This window comes from Orycteropus afer, unplaced genomic scaffold, assembly GCF_000298275.1.
Source record: "Orycteropus afer afer isolate SDZICR_OR568_19922 unplaced genomic scaffold, OryAfe1.0 scaffold00130, whole genome shotgun sequence".
In the NCBI taxonomy this organism is placed as follows: Eukaryota; Metazoa; Chordata; class Mammalia; order Tubulidentata; family Orycteropodidae; genus Orycteropus; species Orycteropus afer.
The window spans coordinates 2,371,089-2,387,868 of NW_006921717.1; the positions used below are offsets into that span (position 1 = coordinate 2,371,089).

Here is a 16,780-nt window from a genome sequence, read left to right on the forward strand (position 1 = left end):
CCCGTGGGCTCGCTGTCAGTCGGGATCCATTCACCAGCACATAGCAGCTGCGTCTGAGAAACCCTCTCTTCCCTGGTTACCTCGTCAGAGTGGAGCCCCAGGGGACAGGACCCAGGGGCGCGTTTCCACGCGGGAGGTGTGAGGCCTGGGCTGTCTGGGCCGGGGTGCACCCACAGTGGGTGGCAGCAGAGGGCGGTGAGGGGTTGGGCCCATGTCCCCTCACCACACCTCCCCACACACATACACACGCCCGTGTGCAGGAGCCCGGGGCCTCTGAAGTGGCTTTAAGACCTAAGCGTGTCCTTGCTCACCGTGGCGAGGGTTAGGGTAAGGGGGGTGGGTTGCCTTGCGTTTGGATTTGCGCCTTTACCTCTGGCTGCCCAGCCCCCTTGAAGCTGGTCGCCTGGGCTGGGAGTTGGGGTGCAGGGGGCCTGGCTTTCCCTGGGCAGGTGACTGGCCCTCTCCCTGGGAAGCTCGGGGCTGAGCCTTCTGGGACCTGGGCCCTTCCTTCCCGCCCAGATGCTGAAGTTCCATGTGGTCTGCGGGGGCCTGAGGTTCCTGTGCGTTCGCCGTGTCTCCACCATCCCCGCCGCCTCCCCAAATGTCCGGCGCCTGGAATACAAGCCCATCAAGAAGGTCATGGTGGCCAACCGCGGTGAGCGCCCGGGAGTAGGGGCCCTGGCAGCAGCCCCCAGCCTGCCTCCCCTCCTGCTCCATACCCTCCTCCTCCTGACTCTCCGAGGACCCCAGACCCTGACACCACCTCCCCGCCCCCTGCCAGGTGAGATCGCCATCCGCGTGTTCCGGGCCTGCACGGAGCTGGGCATCCGCACCGTGGCCATCTACTCCGAGCAGGACACGGGCCAGATGCATCGGCAGAAGGCGGACGAAGCCTATCTCATCGGCCGCGGCCTCGCGCCCGTGCAAGCCTACCTGCACATCCCCGACATCATCAAAGTGGCCAAGGTCAGTGGCTGGTGGAGCTGGGGCTGGGAGGGCCAGGGCGGGAGGTCACGGGCGGCTGGGGGCCGCCGCGCCTTGGAGTGTCCTGAGGGCAGGGACTGCATCCTGGGCCTTACTCCCTGGCATCCGTCCCCCTGGCAGTGTGCTAAGTAGATGGAGCCAGCTTAACTGAGGGTTTGGTCAAGGTCTGCAAAGGGGTGTGAGGAGAGCGCCGGCCCCTGGGGGCCCCTGGGTGGAGCACATGGTTAAGCACTCAACAACTAAGTGCTGAGTGTTTAGTTAGCACTTTGCACCTGAGCATTTAGCCAGGAGTCGGAATCCATCCTGAGGTGCCTTGTAGGGAAGGCCTGGCAGTCTGCTTCCAGACACTGATGGCCGCCCACAACCCCGTGGAGAACAGTTCTACTCTGAAACACGCGGAGTCACCACGAGTTGGAATCCACTGGAGGGAACTGGTTTGCTTTTTGTTTTTCTGTGTCCCTGACCCACCCTCTCCTCACAGGAAAATGGTGTGGACGCAGTGCACCCTGGCTACGGGTTCCTCTCGGAGCGAGCAGACTTTGCCCAAGCCTGCCAGGACGCCGGGGTCCGGTTCATTGGGCCGAGCCCCGAGGTGGTCCGCAAGATGGGAGATAAGGTGGAGGCCCGGGCCATTGCCATTGCCGCTGGTGAGTGTGGCTGGCAGCCTCAAGGCCAGGCAGCTCTGCAGGCAGGGAGCGCCAGGGAGAAGGCTGGCCAGGGTGTTTGTGTCCTTGGTGGGTTTGGCAGGGATGCCAGCCTGTTTGGAGGCCCCCACACACCTGTCTCCCCACAGGTGTCCCCGTGGTCCCCGGCACAGACGCCCCTATCACCTCCCTACACGAGGCTCATGAGTTCTCCAGCACCTACGGCTTCCCCATCATCTTCAAGGCCGCCTATGGGGGCGGGGGGCGTGGCATGAGGGTCGTCCACAGTTACGAGGTGAGCACAAGCCAGTGCCGGGAGCCTCCGCAGAGTGGAGCCTGCCCAGGGCGTGGGAAGCCCTGCCCAGGGTGTGGTGGAGGGAAACACAGAGGTGCTGGGGCGCGGGAACCCAGGGCGTGGCAGAGGGAGACAGGAGCTGTGTGTCCCCAGGAATTGGAGGAGAACTACACCCGCGCCTACTCAGAGGCCCTGGCTGCCTTCGGGAACGGGGCGCTATTTGTGGAGAAGTTCATCGAGAAGCCACGCCACATCGAGGTGCAGATCCTGGGTGAGTGGGTGCGGCCAGGGCTGGGCGGCGGAGGCGGGAGCTGGGCAGGTCCTGGCCTTCCTGGGTTCCAGCAGTGGGCCTTTGGGATAGCCTGGGGTGTGTCGGGGGCTCCCCAGAACAGCGGGCTCTTGGGGGCAGGGCGGGGAGTGGCAGCATTTCTCTGCACCTCCCACTGCTGGGTGCAGACATGACTGGTCACTTGGGGTCCTCAGGAGTTAGGGGGCCTTTGTTGGGTGCCATTGCATCAGCCCCGCTTGTAGCCATCCTGCAAGACAGAGTAGACTGCCCTGTGGGTATCCCGGGTTGTGATGTTTACAGAGACCACCAGGTCTTCCTTCCACGAAGCCACAGGTGGGTTCAAACTGCTGACCTTTCAGGTAGCAGCCAACCCCTAACCACTGCCCCACCAGGCTCTTCTGGGAGGCGTTTAGGTTCCTGCCCAGCTGAGCCGTTTCCCTCCCCCCAGGGGACCAGTACGGGAACATCCTGCATCTGTATGAGCGAGACTGTTCTATCCAGCGGCGGCACCAGAAGGTGGTGGAGATCGCACCTGCTGCCCATCTGGACCCCCAGCTCCGGACCCGCCTCACCAGCGACTCCGTCAAACTTGCTAAGCAGGTGAAGGGGCCAGGGTTCACCAGGCAGGGTCTACTTAGAGACAGGGACCCTGGGCCTATGGCACTTGGTGTTTCTGTGGGCACCAGACCTCATGGCTGGTGGTCACCTGGACTCAGGGCGGACAGCGGCTGGGAGCAGGGAGGCCGAGGGTGACCAGGCACAGAGTGGACAGCGGCTGAGAGTGGGCAGCCTCATGGCTGGTGGTCACCTGGACTCAGGGTGGACAGCGGCTGGGAGCAGGGAGGCCGAGGGTGACCAGGCACAGAGTGGACAGCGGCTGGGAGTGGGCAGCCTCATGGCAGGTGGTCACCTGGGCACAGGGCAGACAGCGGCTGGGAGCAGGGAGGCGAGGGAGGGACAGTGGGTTCTGTCCAGAGGGATGTACTCAGGCATTTCTTCCTCACTCCTCTCGGCTGCCTCCTCCATCAAGGCATTGTCATCTGTTCCTCCTAAGCCCATCTTGCTGGTCTCTGCTCGCTGGGTGACGTGCTAGAGTGAGGAGTGTGGTTAGGGGAGCATGACGAATTGCCTCCTGAGCAGTGATGTGATCTGTCTTCCTCTGCCCCCCCCCCGCCCCCCGGGCCCAGGCCTTCATTTCCCACCCTGTCTCCTCAGCCCCTACCTTCACCTTCCCTTCCCTGAACCCCCGGCACCAGGCGTGTCCACATTTTCTTCCCTGGCCTCGTCCTGTGCCCCCTCCTCGCTGTGCCACCTCAGCCCCACTCAGGCAGCCCGGCCTGTAGAGATGGCCTCCTCATGCCGGAAGCCGGGTCTGCTTCTCGGTTGGGCTGCAGCTGCAGTAGATGTGAGGCCTGGCCAGGACCTCCTTACAGCTGGGGCTCCCCTCCTTCACTGAGAGTCATCTCGCCCTGAGTTTGTTCTCGTTTGCTGGATTAGGCCCCGTCTCCTTCCAGCCTAGATTTGAGGGTGCTAATTGAGAGCTCTGGTAACATAGTGGCTAAGACACTTGCCTGCTAACCAGACAGCTGGCGGTGCAAACCCATTAGCCACTCCTCGGAAGGAAGGTTGGGCAACCTACTTCCGTAGTGATACTGCCTTGGAAACCCAAGGAGGGGTCGCTATGAGTCGGGGCTGACTCGACGGCACATGACAACAACAACAACAATTGAGAGCCTAGTGTGTGTTGGGGCAGGGGACCCAGAAGTGGAGCTGGGTCAGGGCTAAACGGGAGGTAGGGCATCACTGCTGTCAAATGACATCTGGCTGGGGCCGCCAGTGTGAAATGGGTCCGGGCGGCGGGGCTCTGGTGGGTGGGTGCCGTGCCAGAGAGCCAATAAGGTGACAGGCAGGGTCTGAGCTGGAGGAAGGGAGGGGTCTCTGCATGAGGGGGTCTGGGTTCCGGGCACTCTGTCGCTGTGCAGCCGAGGCCAGAGCTGGGGCTGTGCCTGTTGTCTCTGGGGGAGGGGTTGGCTGCTGGTCTGCTCTTCTGTGAGGGCCAACCCGAGGGTGAGATGGGGCCCAGCCTTCTGCATCCCACTGATGCAGCCGCCCCACAGGTGGGCTATGAGAATGCGGGCACTGTGGAGTTCCTGGTGGACAAACACGGCAGGCACTACTTCATCGAGGTCAACTCCCGGCTGCAGGTGGAGCACACGGTCACCGAGGAGATCACAGAGTGAGTGGGGGCTGGGTCAGGCTGGGCTTGGGTGAGGGAATGGGGTCTCAGTCACAGAGAGGGGCAACTTTGGTGGGAGGTCCAGGAACTGCAGATGGTAAGGAGAGCCAAGAGGGCATCTTCAGTCCTAATGAGAAGGCCACATGGCATGCTACTCGGGGAGCGTGACCAGGAGAATCGTGCCCGGGGGCTCAGAGCCCATCCACTCAGGCCAGAATGCACTTGGAACCAGGTGCTCCATTTTAGTCTTGTCATTAGGAAGGCATTCCATAGTCACTGAAAATTAGTACAAGGAGCAAATAGGATGATCTCTGGCCCCCTGCTGAGAGCTCACGGCTGGGCTCCAGGCCAGAGCTGCAGTGTTTCCTGGGACCCTTACCAGAGCACTGTGTGGAAGGCGCCAATCCTCCTGAAGACAGAGAGGCCCAGAGAGTTGCCTGGGGTCACACAGCTGGGCTTACGCCGCATCTCTCCGGCCTTGCTCCACCGTGCCGTGTCTGCCGTGCCCACTCTGTCTGGTGGTTCGTTTCTTTCCACCTTGGCTTATATTTTTATATGACTATTCGTACAAAATCGAGATGTTCTATGTAGAATTTTTATTGCCTGTTTTGAAAAAAATTTTTATTGTGATTGTGGTGAAAGTTTACAGAGCACATTCATCTTCCACACAGGAGCTCACATACATTTTGTCTCATGACATTGACTGAAATTTCCCACAATGCAACAGCTCCCCTCCCACTTCCTCCCCATAGTCACCTCTTCCCTGTGTCCATCCCTCCATGGACTCCTGCCCCCTGAGCTGTCTCCCTGTGCATATACAGCCCTTCTTTCTCCCATGATTGTTCTCTCCAAGAAGTGTGTCTACCTATTGTAAATGCTCAGCTCATAGGCCTGTGTTTTGTTTGGCTGGAAGCCACAGGAGTGGGTTCAGTTCCAGACCTGAAGGACAGCTAGGGGTCATAGTCTCAGGGGTTCCACCAGGCTCTATCAGACCAGCAAACCTGGTCCCTTTTTTTTTAAAGATGATTTTGAGTTTTGTTCCACATTGTTCTCCCACTCTATCCAGGATCTCCTCCATAGATCCCCCTCTGAGTGGCTGACAGTGGGAGCCAGGCACCATCTAGTTCTTCTGGTCTCACAGTCGTATAGGCTGAGGATCGCATGGTGTACTAGTCTATTGCCCTTTAATTTAACATTTCTTGGAGGCATTTCCCTATGCCATTATTCTTTCTAAATACTGCTGTCATTGTTGTTATATGGTACTGAGTGGATTTTTTAACTCATAGTGACCCATGTGACAGAGTAGAGCTGCCCCATAGGGTTTTCTTGGCTGTTGTTAGGTGCCATAGAGTCAGCTCCGACTCATAGTGACCCCACGTGCAACAGAACGAAACCCTGCCCGGTCCTGAGCCAGCCTCACAACCCTTGCAATGCCTGAGCCCGTCGTTGCAGCTACTGTGTCAGTCCATCTCGTTGAGGGCCTCCCTTTTTTTTCCTGCCCCTATACTTTACCAGGAATAACATCTTTCTCCAGGGAATGGTCCCTTCTGACCACATGACCTAAGTGGGTGAGACAAAGTCTGGCCATTCTCCCTTCCACGGAGCATTCCAGCTGCACTTCCTCCAGGGCAGATTTGTTGATTTTTCTGGAAGTCCATGGTACTTTCAGTATTCTTCACCAGCACCACAACTCAAAAGCATCACTCTTTTTCGGTCTTCCTTACTCATTGTCCAGCTCTCACAGGCATATGAGGCGATTAAAAATAAATACCATGGCTTGGGTTAGACAAACCTTTGTCTTCAAAGTGACATCTTAATACTCCTTAGCACTTTAAAGAGGTCTTTTGCAGCAGATTTGCCCAGTGCAAACGTCATCTGATTTCTTAACTGCTGCTTCCATGGGTGTTGATTGTGGATCCAATAAAATGAAATCTTGACCACTTCATCTTTTCTCCATTTATTGTGATGTTTATTGGTCCCTTGTGAGGAATTCTGTTTTCTTATTTTGAGGTGTAATCCATACTAAAGGCTGTTGTCCTTGATCTTCATCAGTGTTTCAAGTCCTCTTCAGTTTTAGCAAGTAAAGTTGTGTCATCTGCATATCGCAGGTTAAGGGGTCTTCCTCCAATCCTGATGCCACGTTCTTATTCTTATAGTCCAGCTTCTCAAATTATTTGCTCAGCATACAGATTGAATAAGTATGGGGAAGGGATACAACCCCGACACACACCCTTCCTGATTTTAAACCATATAGTATCCTCTTGTTCTGTTCAAATGACAGCCTCCTGGTCTATATACAGGTTCCTCATGAGCACAAAATTAATTGTTCTGGAATTCCCATTCTTCTCAATGTTACCCACAGTTTGTTACGATCCACACAGTCAAATGCCTTCACATAGTCAATAAAACACAGGCTTTGTGAAAGTAGATTGCCAGTTTTTTTCCCCATGGAGCCCCACTGAGTAGGTTTGAACCACCAACATTTGGATTAGTAGCTGAGTGCTTTGTGGCTGCACAGCATTTGATCATCTGTACGTCTCATGACTTACTCTCTTAGTCTCTATTACCTGATGGTTAGATTGCTCCCAGATTTTGTAGTAACTGAGGGTGCGTCACTTAACATCCTTGACTTGATGAGGTCTGGGGAGACGCCCCAGAGTTGATTACTGGGTCAGAGACAGGCATCTTGCCTCAGTTCTAGGTAGGCTGTTCCTGTCTGTTCTTCTGTAAGCATTGAATGTGGACATTTTCAGCAATCTGCCTGTTTGATAAATAACAACTGAAAATGGTCTTGCATTGTCTCAAGATGCGTATTTGGAGCCCGCTGAGTGCTTAGCCTGGCCTTGCCACGGTCCGTCTCACCATGGAACAGGCCTGACTTCTTTTGCTTTCCCAATGCTAGCTGGTGTGGCAGCTATGGGCTGGTCTCCTGCCCTAGCCTCCCCCACAGGTGTATGGAGCCCCTCACTGTCTCAGGTACGGGTCTGAGTCAAGGTGTATGGCCCATGAGACCCTGGAACTTTCCCCATCATGCTGCTAAGATCTGTTGCCGCTGGGCCCAGGCTCTCTGAGGGTGATGTCTCTGCTGCTCTGAGGCAGCGTTCTGTGGGCAGACACTCTGGGCCTCAGGTTCCTCCTGGGTCACCAGGCGTGGAGCTCGGGGACCTCAGGGGCAGATACAGGGCACAGCCATGGTTTGTGGCGGCAGGAGCTGTGGCGATAAATGGTCATTATCGTCACCACTGTGGAGCGGGTGAGCGGGAGACACAGAGAAGAGCAATCTGCCATGTGTTCTCCGGGCCACCCTCCCTGCCAGCCTCAGCGACAATAGATGTCACACCTTGCGGGTTGTGTTTGTAACAGCTGTTCCTTGGATGTACGACTGTCCTCAGTAGCGTGACAGGCTGCAGGGCTGAACGAGGGAAGCCAGGCACCCTAGGGAGCCTTGTACGTGGAAATTTTCACTGGGGAGGGTGTCAGGAGCCGCCAGTGAGAACCGGGAGGGTGGGGGCTTGGCTGCTGTGCCCCCCTCTTGCACCAGCCCTCCTGCAGCTGCAGGACCCCCGACATGCGCACAGTGTACCACGCATAAGAATGGTCTTGACCCTCAGACCTAGCAAACTGAGGCTTCAGAACCAGACTGGACAGACAGATGGAGAGTTTCAGCCGCAGGAGGACAGAGAGCTGGGGAGGAGGCAGGGGGAGAGGGCAGAGTTTTTCAGGGAGGGCGTCTCGGCCACGAGAGGGGGCCCAGCTCAGTCTGAGTCCTTCCACAGGCTCCTGGGCGGTGGCTGGGGCCTCTGTCACTTAGAGTGCAGTCTGCCATCACCCTGGTGGCAAGGGAGGGTGTGGGGGCCGCGTCGGTGTCACACTGCTGTCCTCCATCCCAAGCCTCTGCTTCCGCCCCTCCGCTCACCCCTCGGGTCTTCCTGTCGCCTGCAGTGTGGACCTGGTCCATGCCCAGATCCACGTGGCAGAGGGCAGGAGCCTGCCGGACCTGGGCCTGCGGCAGGAGAACATCCGCATCAATGGCTGTGCCATCCAGTGCCGGGTCACCACGGAGGACCCCACACGCGGCTTCCAGCCCGACACCGGCCGCATCGAGGTGGGCAGCACCGCACCCAGGAGTTCCTGCAGCAGGGGCCCCCAGTGGGTGGTCTTAAGCCAGCTTAGAGCATGTGGGGGGCTGGCTGTCTGATGGAAAGGGGGAGAGTGTTTCTGAGGAGGAGACTGGCGCCACGAAGCCTCGGGAAACCCAGTGAGCAGGTCACATGGGGAGCAGCCTGCTATGTGCAAAACAGAGAGGTTGCAGTGCACCCGGAAAGGCCCAGCTCCTCGGCCTGGCACTCTCCCGCAGGAGAGCAGAGCCAGGACTCCCAGCCTGTCGCCGGCATCTGACCAGGGCGCCACTGGCCAAGGGACTGCTGAGGGGTGTGGCACAGGATTGGGGCGTGAGTCCCAGGGGCAGGCGTGATCCGGGCCACGGGCAGGGGGGAATGGGGTGTCAGGAGGTGGTGGGGCGAGGAAGAGACAGCAGGCCTCGGAGCCCAGGTGCTGCAGTGGCCAGAGGAGACGTGAGAGGGGCTGCTGAATGGGCTGGCCGGGCTTGCTGGCCTTCTCTCTCCCCTGGCTGCCGTCTCCAGCCTCCCTCGGAGCCCTGCTTGGTCCCATCCCTTCCCCTTCATCCCTCCTGGCTCAGGCGGCCTCTGGGTCCTGCGGGTCAGCATGCCATCTCTTGTAGTGCTGCCTCAGCACTGCCCATCTGGCCCGAGCCCGGCGGGCAGGGCCCTTGGAGAAGCTCAGGGAGGAGCCATGTGGCCAGGCGAGGGGGACTGGGGACAAGATCCTGGGCTCCTGGGCCAGTGACGCCAGCAAGGGTGGAGCTGGGAGGACGCGGTCGGCGGCGAGCCAGGGCTTCAGGCTGGGCTCAGGTTCTGGAAAGATGGAGGCCAGAGGCGGACTCCGTCCAGGGGGCCCGAGTCCTCTGACCTCGGCCAGCAGGCAGCAGGGTGTCCCGGCCCTGTCGCGCTGCTGTCTGTCTGCAGCTCTGCTGACAGGCCCAGCTCCTTAGAGCCTGGTTTACCACGAAATATTTTTAGCTGACAGTTCCTGCTCACGGCTGAGTGTTCACCCTTCAATATTTTATTAAGTTCCTTTTCATCGAACACAGGCCTGTGCCCCTCAGAAACGGAAGCGTGGTGCAGTGGGTGCCCCAAGCCCCTCGGGGCGACCCTCTCACTCCGCGTCTTCCCTATATGGACCTTCCAAATGCCCCCAACCCCTCCCTCAGTGTCAGCTCTGCCCCATGTCCTGCCGTAGGGGTGCACGTGCATCTGCAAGCATGTGTGCATGTGGGAGTGGATGCACACATACATGCATGCCTGTGCACATGCACACACGGGTGCACACACATGTGCGTATGTGTGTGCTGGAGTTGCCCACCGGTCCCCAGCCCCTTTCCCACCCCCGGGCGTCCTTTCCAGCAGACTGCGGAAGCCCTCACCTACCTCTGCCTGGCTGCCTCCCACCCACTCACTCTCCCTTCTCTCTTTTTGTTTGCTTCTCATTCTTGGGGGGGTGTGTGCATGTGTGCTTGTGTGTGTGCATGCTTGTGTGTGCTTGTGTGTGCTCAGGTATGTGTGTATGTATGTGTGCTCACATGTGCACACATGCTAGTGTGTCTTCTGTGCACATGTGATCATGTGTGCATGTGCTTATGTCCATGTGTGCTTGTGTGTGCATGTATGCTCATTTGTGCTTGTGTGTGCATGTGTGTGCATGTCTGCTTGTGTGCACTCATATGTCTTCACATGTAACCATGTGTACTGGTGTCCGTGTATGCTTGTATGTGTGCGTGTGTCCATGTGCCTGTGCATGTGTGCTCATGTGTGCTCATGTGTGCATATGTTCATGTGTAATGTGTGCATGTGTACTCACGTGTGCTCACATTCATGCACGATGCATGCGCATGTGTATGCATGCGTGCTTGTGTGTACGTGTGTGTGTGCCTGCCTGGCTGTTTCCCTCCTTGCACATAATCACTTTTCCTTCATCGAATTCTCGGTCTTTCCTTATCTGCTTGTCTCCTTCACTTCCTCCTCCCCGTCTTCCTCCCTTTGCCCCTTTTGGAAGGAAGGTGGGTGGCCGGGAGGCCTTCCCCATCACTCTTATATTCTAGGTAAAGACACAAAACAGAAGAAAAACCCTCTGACCTCTTTGCTCGGCCTGCCTGCCCCATTCTTGCTTCACTGTCCCTCAGGGTTCCTGTCACTCTTTGCCACCTGGGCTTTCCCTGTCTGTCTGTCTCTTCCGTAGCACACTAGAGCCTGTGGGAACAGGACTCTACTTCGAGTGCTCAGTCGCCACTGCCTGCCACATCACTGGTGCTCTGAGCGTCTGTGCAATGAGTGAATGAACAAATGAATCCGGAAGGCAGGGGGTGTCAGGCAGGCATGGGAGGGCCTTTTCAATGTGGCAGGCTTTCTCCCTGTCTGTCCACGTCAGGGTCCCCTCCAGGGAGGAGGCGGCAGTGACTGTGGGGCTTGGGGGGTGTGGGGGGGGGTGCCCTGGGTTTTCCTGGCCGAAATAAAGCACAACTCACAGGGAAAGGGGAGGGGGTTGCCCGGTGTCCACATCATGGAGCCTGACTCCCACCCGTGACCTGGTTTGGACGTCCACACCCCTCTCCCTGCAGGTGTTCCGGAGCGGAGAGGGCATGGGCATCCGCCTGGACAATGCCTCCGCCTTCCAAGGTGCCGTCATCTCTCCCCACTACGACTCCCTGTTGGTCAAGGTCATCGCCCATGGCAAAGACCACCCCACAGCCGCCACCAAGATGAGCAGAGCCCTGGCCGAGTTCCGCGTCCGTGGCGTGAAGGTGAGCTGCTGCGGGCCCTGCCGGACAGCCTGCACCGCGGCTGCATTGTGCCCACGGCCGCTGCCCACCGCAGCCCCATAGCAGGGCAGGGGTGGGCTCTGCCTCAGTCCCTTCTGGCTTTGGCTTGGTGGGGTCAGTGGCTCTCCCAGCTGCCTTGAGATATGGCCGGGCCCCTCAGCTGCTTCTTCAGAGGCTGTAACTGCACAGCAGGCCCGACAGGCACCGTCTGGAGCCCTGTCCTGGGTACACCTACAGCTTCCTGCCCCTCATATAACAGTCCCGCGCATGTTACCGGACCTCCCTTCTGGAAGCTCCGATCCGCCAGGTTTGAGTGAGAGCCCGGGAGCCAGTGCTTAGAGCTGCTCTGCAGGGCGTCCTGATTTCCAGGAAGGTGGGTGGGTGAAGAGCACAGACCCGATGGGGAGAGGGTCATGTTGGGTAGAGTCAGGCCGACCCGTCTGCCCCACCGTCCTGCGATGCCTAGTACATGCCTGTTGGTACTGAAGGGACAGTGGGGGGTGGCTGCAGCCAGGCGCAGGAGCTCAGGCCGGGAGGATACACCTCGCCCTCGGGCGCAGCTCGGCTTAGAGGCTCAGTGAGGACTTGAGCCCTTTTGTCCATCCCGTTGTATCCATAGCTAGCTGTGATCTCACAGCTAAGAGGCACCATCTTGTCCTTGAAGCTGCCACCTGCCCACATAGCTGTGGGAATCCTGGGGTCGGCGCCACTGCCTGAAACTCTGGCAGGGCAAGAGGAGCAGGAGAAGGGGTCCCTATGAGGGCCGGCCGCTGGGCAGTGCCTTCCTCTCCCACCTCCTCTCGGGCTGCCCACCCCTCACCACCCCCAGGATGCACTGGGAGCGCAGGCTGAGCCCTGAGCCTCTTCCCCGTATCTTCCAGCCTCTCGGTTGCACTTGGCTGCTAGGTGGGGCTGGGTGGTGGTCCCTCAGTGCCCACGCTGCTTTCTCTGCCAACGGGGTGCTGCGACATGTCCTAGGATTGCTTGCTGGGTGCAGAATGAAGCCTTTTGGAAAATCGTGGGTGGGTGCTGGGCTCTGGGGCCCGTGACCACCGTGTGGGCAGCCAGCATCGTGGTCTCACATTCACCTCTCGAGGGAACAGCGTGTTCACGTTCCAGCTGTTTTGCCGACATTGGGAGGGTCTCCCCACTTGGTGTCTGCTCTGGGGCAGAGAAGCGTTGTGGTTTAATGCCTGTGTTCCTGTGTTCCCCCGGCTCTGGCAGCCGGCACTTGGCATCCCCACACCTGGGCATTCTGTGACTGCTCCCATGTCGGGCGGGGCCGTGCCAATCCTGCCTGTGGCTCCAAGCTGTCTGGCTGGGGGTCCCGGTCGGCTCCCCAGTGGTTCCTCCTCAGCCATGTGCCCAGTGCACCCCTGGGGCCAGTACCTGCCACCTGTCCCACCCCAGCAGGGCCCAGGGCATCCACCCCCTTGGAACCACTGTAGGGTGTGAAGAAACACACCTGGGCCTGCATCCTGGGGACTCCGAGGAGACTGGGGGGCTGCAGCGGGATACGGGTTTCAGGGGCACCCGTGTCTTCCTCAGATGTGATGCTAGACCGGCTAGGCCACTGGCTCCTACGTCCCTCCCCCACAGACCTTCCCTGTCGACCCCTGGCCCTGCTGGGCCGGCCTCTGCCTTGCAGCCCCTGCGAAGGGGCTGAGCTCTGGGTTGGGGGCTGGCAGGGACTCGGGTTCATAGGAAAGTTGTTGGCTTTTGAGGGGTGGGATCCCAGCAGGGGTGTGGCCGTGCGTGTGTGTTTACAGGTGTACGTGCCCATGGTGTCTGCCTTCAGTCCCCATTGTGTCCCCACTGGCCAGCTGTCTCCTCTGCATTTACAAACCCAGAAGATGCCCTGGGGGTGGGGTGGGCAAGGCCGCCACCCACAGGAGCTAGGCGACGTGTTTACTGACTTGTGCTGAGGAGATGCGGCCAACCTGGATTCTTTTAGTCCAAAAGGGCCACCACCCACCACCTCCTCCCGTCACTAAGTTCAGATGATCTGCCTTGGGGACTGTGACGCCCACCCTGGCTGAGTACCCTGCTGCCAGCCTTGCCTGTGTGGGTACCACACCCTCACCCCACCTGCACCTCTGGTAGATGGTCTTCTCTGCAGCTTCCGGGCAGGGAACAGGCCACAGAGTACGGTCAGCCTGCCCAGGCCCACAGCCACTGAGGGCCCTAGAGCCAGCAGACAGCACCGGGCATGCCCCTTGCCCCTTGCGGTCCCTTGGGCCATGAGGCTGAGGGGCCCAGGCTCTTCAGGTGCCTCCGCTGGGCCTAGAGGCCCCTCCCCGACCCCTCCTGCTTCGTGGACCCGTGTGTGCCACTCACCTTGCCCTCCCTCCCCACTCCCTCGGGAACCCTAGCAGGACAAGGCCAGAGACCAGCACTGAGGTGTCCCCAACGATTTTATTATAAATAAAAACAAGACTCCTGCTTGGTGGCTGCAGCCCCTGCCTTGGTGGCCGTGAGCACCTGTCAGAGGGACTGCTCCCCCACCCCCATCTGGAAGCCAGGACCGTAGAAAGGGTCCCTGTCCGGGCAAGAGCACAGGGGAGCCTGAGGTACCGAGAATAAAAGCCGGAAGGGCTCCGGGCAGGTGCCCCCACCCAGGCGGGGCCTGCCTGCCCCTCACTCGGGCCCTGTTCTGCAGAGTTGAGGGATGCAGGGATGCCCCTTGCCACCCCCTCACACAACACTCTCCTCCAGCCACTCCGCACTGCCCCCCACCCCCCGGCACCCTGCCCCAAGCAGCCCCCCGTGCACAGAGTGGCTCCGTCGAGCCCAGGCCCCTCCCAGGCGCCTGGCGTAACCATAGCACCCACCAGTGTCGCCCAGGTCCAAGGAGCAGCTGCGCTGGGGGCGGGGCGGGGGGCTCCGTGGCGGGTGGCTCTTGGGCGTGGGGCTGGGACCTCCATTGGTCTGAGATTGGACATGGCTGAGCTTGAGGGGCAGGCGGCCATTCCCAGCCCCCCGGCCCCGAACCAGCAAGGCCACAGTGAAGACCAGTAAGGCAGCCACCAGCACCCCCCCCACGGCCACAGTCAGGGTCCCGCCCAGCACGTGGGCCTGCAGGGCGTGGCACAGGGGCGTGGCTGGCAGCGTGGAGAAGTGGACACAGCCCAGCAGCCTGGTGGCCGTGAGGTCAGAGGGCCCTGCAGCAGGTGACAGGGCCAACAGGCAGAGGTCGTAGTCTGCACCAGGGACCAGATGCTTCAGCAGGAAGTGGTGGCTGGAAGCCGGGACGATCCTGGGAGCAGGAGTGGGGGGGGGTCAGGCTGGGGGAAAGGGGTCCAGGCTCAGCTCCGGGCACAGCCCCTCCCCCAGGACCACCTCTGTGGGTTCACTTGAGAAAGCAGGGAAGCGAGACAGGCACCTGAGCGTGGCCCAAGAGACGAAGGGACAGATGTGCATGTGCACTGACACACAGCCCACAAGCTGACATGAGAGGTACCTCAGCAGAGGCAGGTGGCGTGTGCACAGGCCCACGTGCGTGCGCACTGATGAAACCACCCCCAGACCAGGTCGGGAGGCGGGCACCCCAAGCAGGAAGGCCTTGCAGTGGGTCGCCTGGTGCCTGACCCCCCACAGCCCCACCACAGCCCAGGCAGCTGGGCAGTCTCGGCCCCGGGCCGGGCCTGCTGTCCCTACGAGTGTTTACAAGTGGCAGGGTCGGGCCTGAGGGCAGGAGCGGGGCTGCAGGACACATTCTCACCTGTAGACGAGGGTCTCGTCCTCGCTGCTGTTGTACTGGATCTGAAACATCCACACCGGCTCGGCCGGCCGCCCTGGGCCCCAGCTCACCAGCCCTGAGGTGGCAGTCACCTCGGTCACCTGCACGGCTGCTTCGGCCTCCGGAGCCCCCTCCCCCTCGGCAGCAGTGCGAGCCGAGGCGGCGATGTCCGAGGGCCCGGGGCGGCCGCCCTCGGCACTGCTGTTCCCGCCGTGCGGCAGGGCCAGCACCCGCAGCTCCACACGCGCTGTGGCCTCGCCGGCAGGGTTGGTGGCAATGCAGGTGTAGGCCCCTGCGTCCCCAGCGCCTGTCACCCCAAGCTCTAGGGTCCCGTTGGGGAAAGCCCGGGCCCGGGAGGAGTTGCCAACCAGCCGGTCGTCGGGGCCGACCCAGTGCATGGTGGGCACAGGGTCACCCAGGGCCCGGCACCTCAAGGTGGCCCGTTGGCCCTCCAGCACCCAGAGGCGCTGCGTGTGGCGGGCGATGAGGGGTGGCTCACAGAAGAACTCGCCCTCGGGCACGGTCCAGAAGTAGCGGCCGGCCAGGCCCGGCGGTGAGGCGCACGTCTCCAGGTCATCGGGCCGCGCCAGCCGCCGCAGCCAGAGCAGCTCGCAGTTGCAGTGCAGCGGGTTCCCGCTGAAGCTCAGCACCAGAGGCGCAGGCGAGGCCTCGGCGTCGCGGCCCCGGGAGAAGAGCGGGTCGGGTGCCAGCGTGGCCAGGCGGTTGGAAGTGAGGTCGAGGCGGGAGAGCTGGCTGAGCTGGGCAAAGGCCCCCGGGGGCAGGGCGTCAATGAGGTTGTGGTCCAGATTAAGCGTGTGCAGGGCGGGCATGGCCCCGATGCCGGCCCAGGGCACCTGCCGCAGGTTGTTGTAGGACAGGTCCAGGTCCTCGAGGCTCTCCAGAAAGTCGTCGAAGGCGCCCGGTGCGATGCGCCCCAGCTGGTTCCCGCTGAGGATGAGGTGCTGCAGGTTGGCAGGCCCGCGCAGGCTGCCGGCGCCCAGCTCCACCAGCCGGTTGCCGTCCAGGTGCAGCGAGCGTAGGCTCTCCAGGTCCCCGAAGGCGCGGGCACTGATGCGGGTGATGGCATTGCGGGACAGCGTCAGGTCCACCAGCCCCGTCATGTTGCGGAAGTCGGGAGGGCCCAGGGCCTGGATGAAGTTGTCCGCCAGCCGCAGCTCCACCGTGCGCCGGTCCACGTTGGGCGGCACGAAGAGCAGGCCTCGGTGGGCGCACAGGGTGCTGAGTGACTCAGACAGGTTCTGGCAGACGCAGGGCAGCGGGCAGGCGGCCGCCGCACCGGCCAGCAGCAGCAGCAGTGGCAGGAGCAGCGGGGCCATGGCGAACGCCCTGCGGAGAGGGAGGGCCACAACCCGGGCACAGGTGGGGCTGGCGCAGGTGCCCACCTGTGCCCGGGGACCGCGGTTCCAGGAGCCGGGCCTAGTCCCGGGAGGGGACCAGGTTCAGAGGCCTAAGGGCCCCCGCCTGGGCTGAGGGATGGCTGGGGCCTGCAGAGCCAGGCCCCACTGGGTACAAGTCACATGTTCCCATCGGTTGGGGTACTCCAGGCGCTGGGGACAAGGTGAGACACGAGGCAGGAAGCGGAGGTGGGCACGCGAGCAGGGAGGGTCCCGGAACTTCCTTTCCCAGGCGTCCCCGGAATCGCCGGGCTCCCCTCCCCCGCCCGGGAAGGCCCCCCCC

The 16,780-nt window shown here is 60.8% G+C and overlaps 2 protein-coding genes across 2 annotated transcripts in view; one reads left to right on the top strand and one right to left on the bottom strand.

The window, feature by feature from the left end:
* The first annotated feature begins 519 nt into the window (after positions 1 to 519).
* Positions 520 to 16,780, top strand: part of PC (pyruvate carboxylase) — a 27,222-nt gene continuing 10,961 nt past the window's right edge. Inside the window, exons 1-9 of the mRNA XM_007944710.2 lie at positions 520 to 655; positions 782 to 966; positions 1,466 to 1,631; positions 1,778 to 1,923; positions 2,077 to 2,194; positions 2,661 to 2,812; positions 4,330 to 4,448; positions 8,391 to 8,553; positions 11,143 to 11,325. Coding sequence (XP_007942901.1) covers positions 520 to 655; positions 782 to 966; positions 1,466 to 1,631; positions 1,778 to 1,923; positions 2,077 to 2,194; positions 2,661 to 2,812; positions 4,330 to 4,448; positions 8,391 to 8,553; positions 11,143 to 11,325 — 1,368 coding nt within the window. The remainder of the gene's footprint in view (positions 656 to 781; positions 967 to 1,465; positions 1,632 to 1,777; positions 1,924 to 2,076; positions 2,195 to 2,660; positions 2,813 to 4,329; positions 4,449 to 8,390; positions 8,554 to 11,142; positions 11,326 to 16,780) is intronic.
* Positions 14,038 to 16,419, bottom strand: LRFN4 (leucine rich repeat and fibronectin type III domain containing 4). The gene is made up of 2 exons (XM_007944708.2): positions 15,065 to 16,419; positions 14,038 to 14,599 (listed from the first exon to the last, which is right to left on the bottom strand). The coding sequence occupies exons 1-2, from the start codon at positions 16,417 to 16,419 to the stop codon at positions 14,038 to 14,040; spliced, it is 1,917 nt and encodes a 638-aa protein (XP_007942899.1).

Bases quoted from the DNA above. Each gene is read 5' to 3' on its own strand.
- LRFN4 (XM_007944708.2), bottom strand. From the start codon at position 16,419: ATGGCCCCGCTGCTCCTGCCACTGCTGCTGCTGCTGGCCGGTGCGGCG. The intron at 14,600-15,064 runs GTGAGAATGTGT...TCCTGCTCCCAG, and splicing joins GACGAGACCCTCGTCTACAG to GATCGTCCCGGCTTCCAGCC.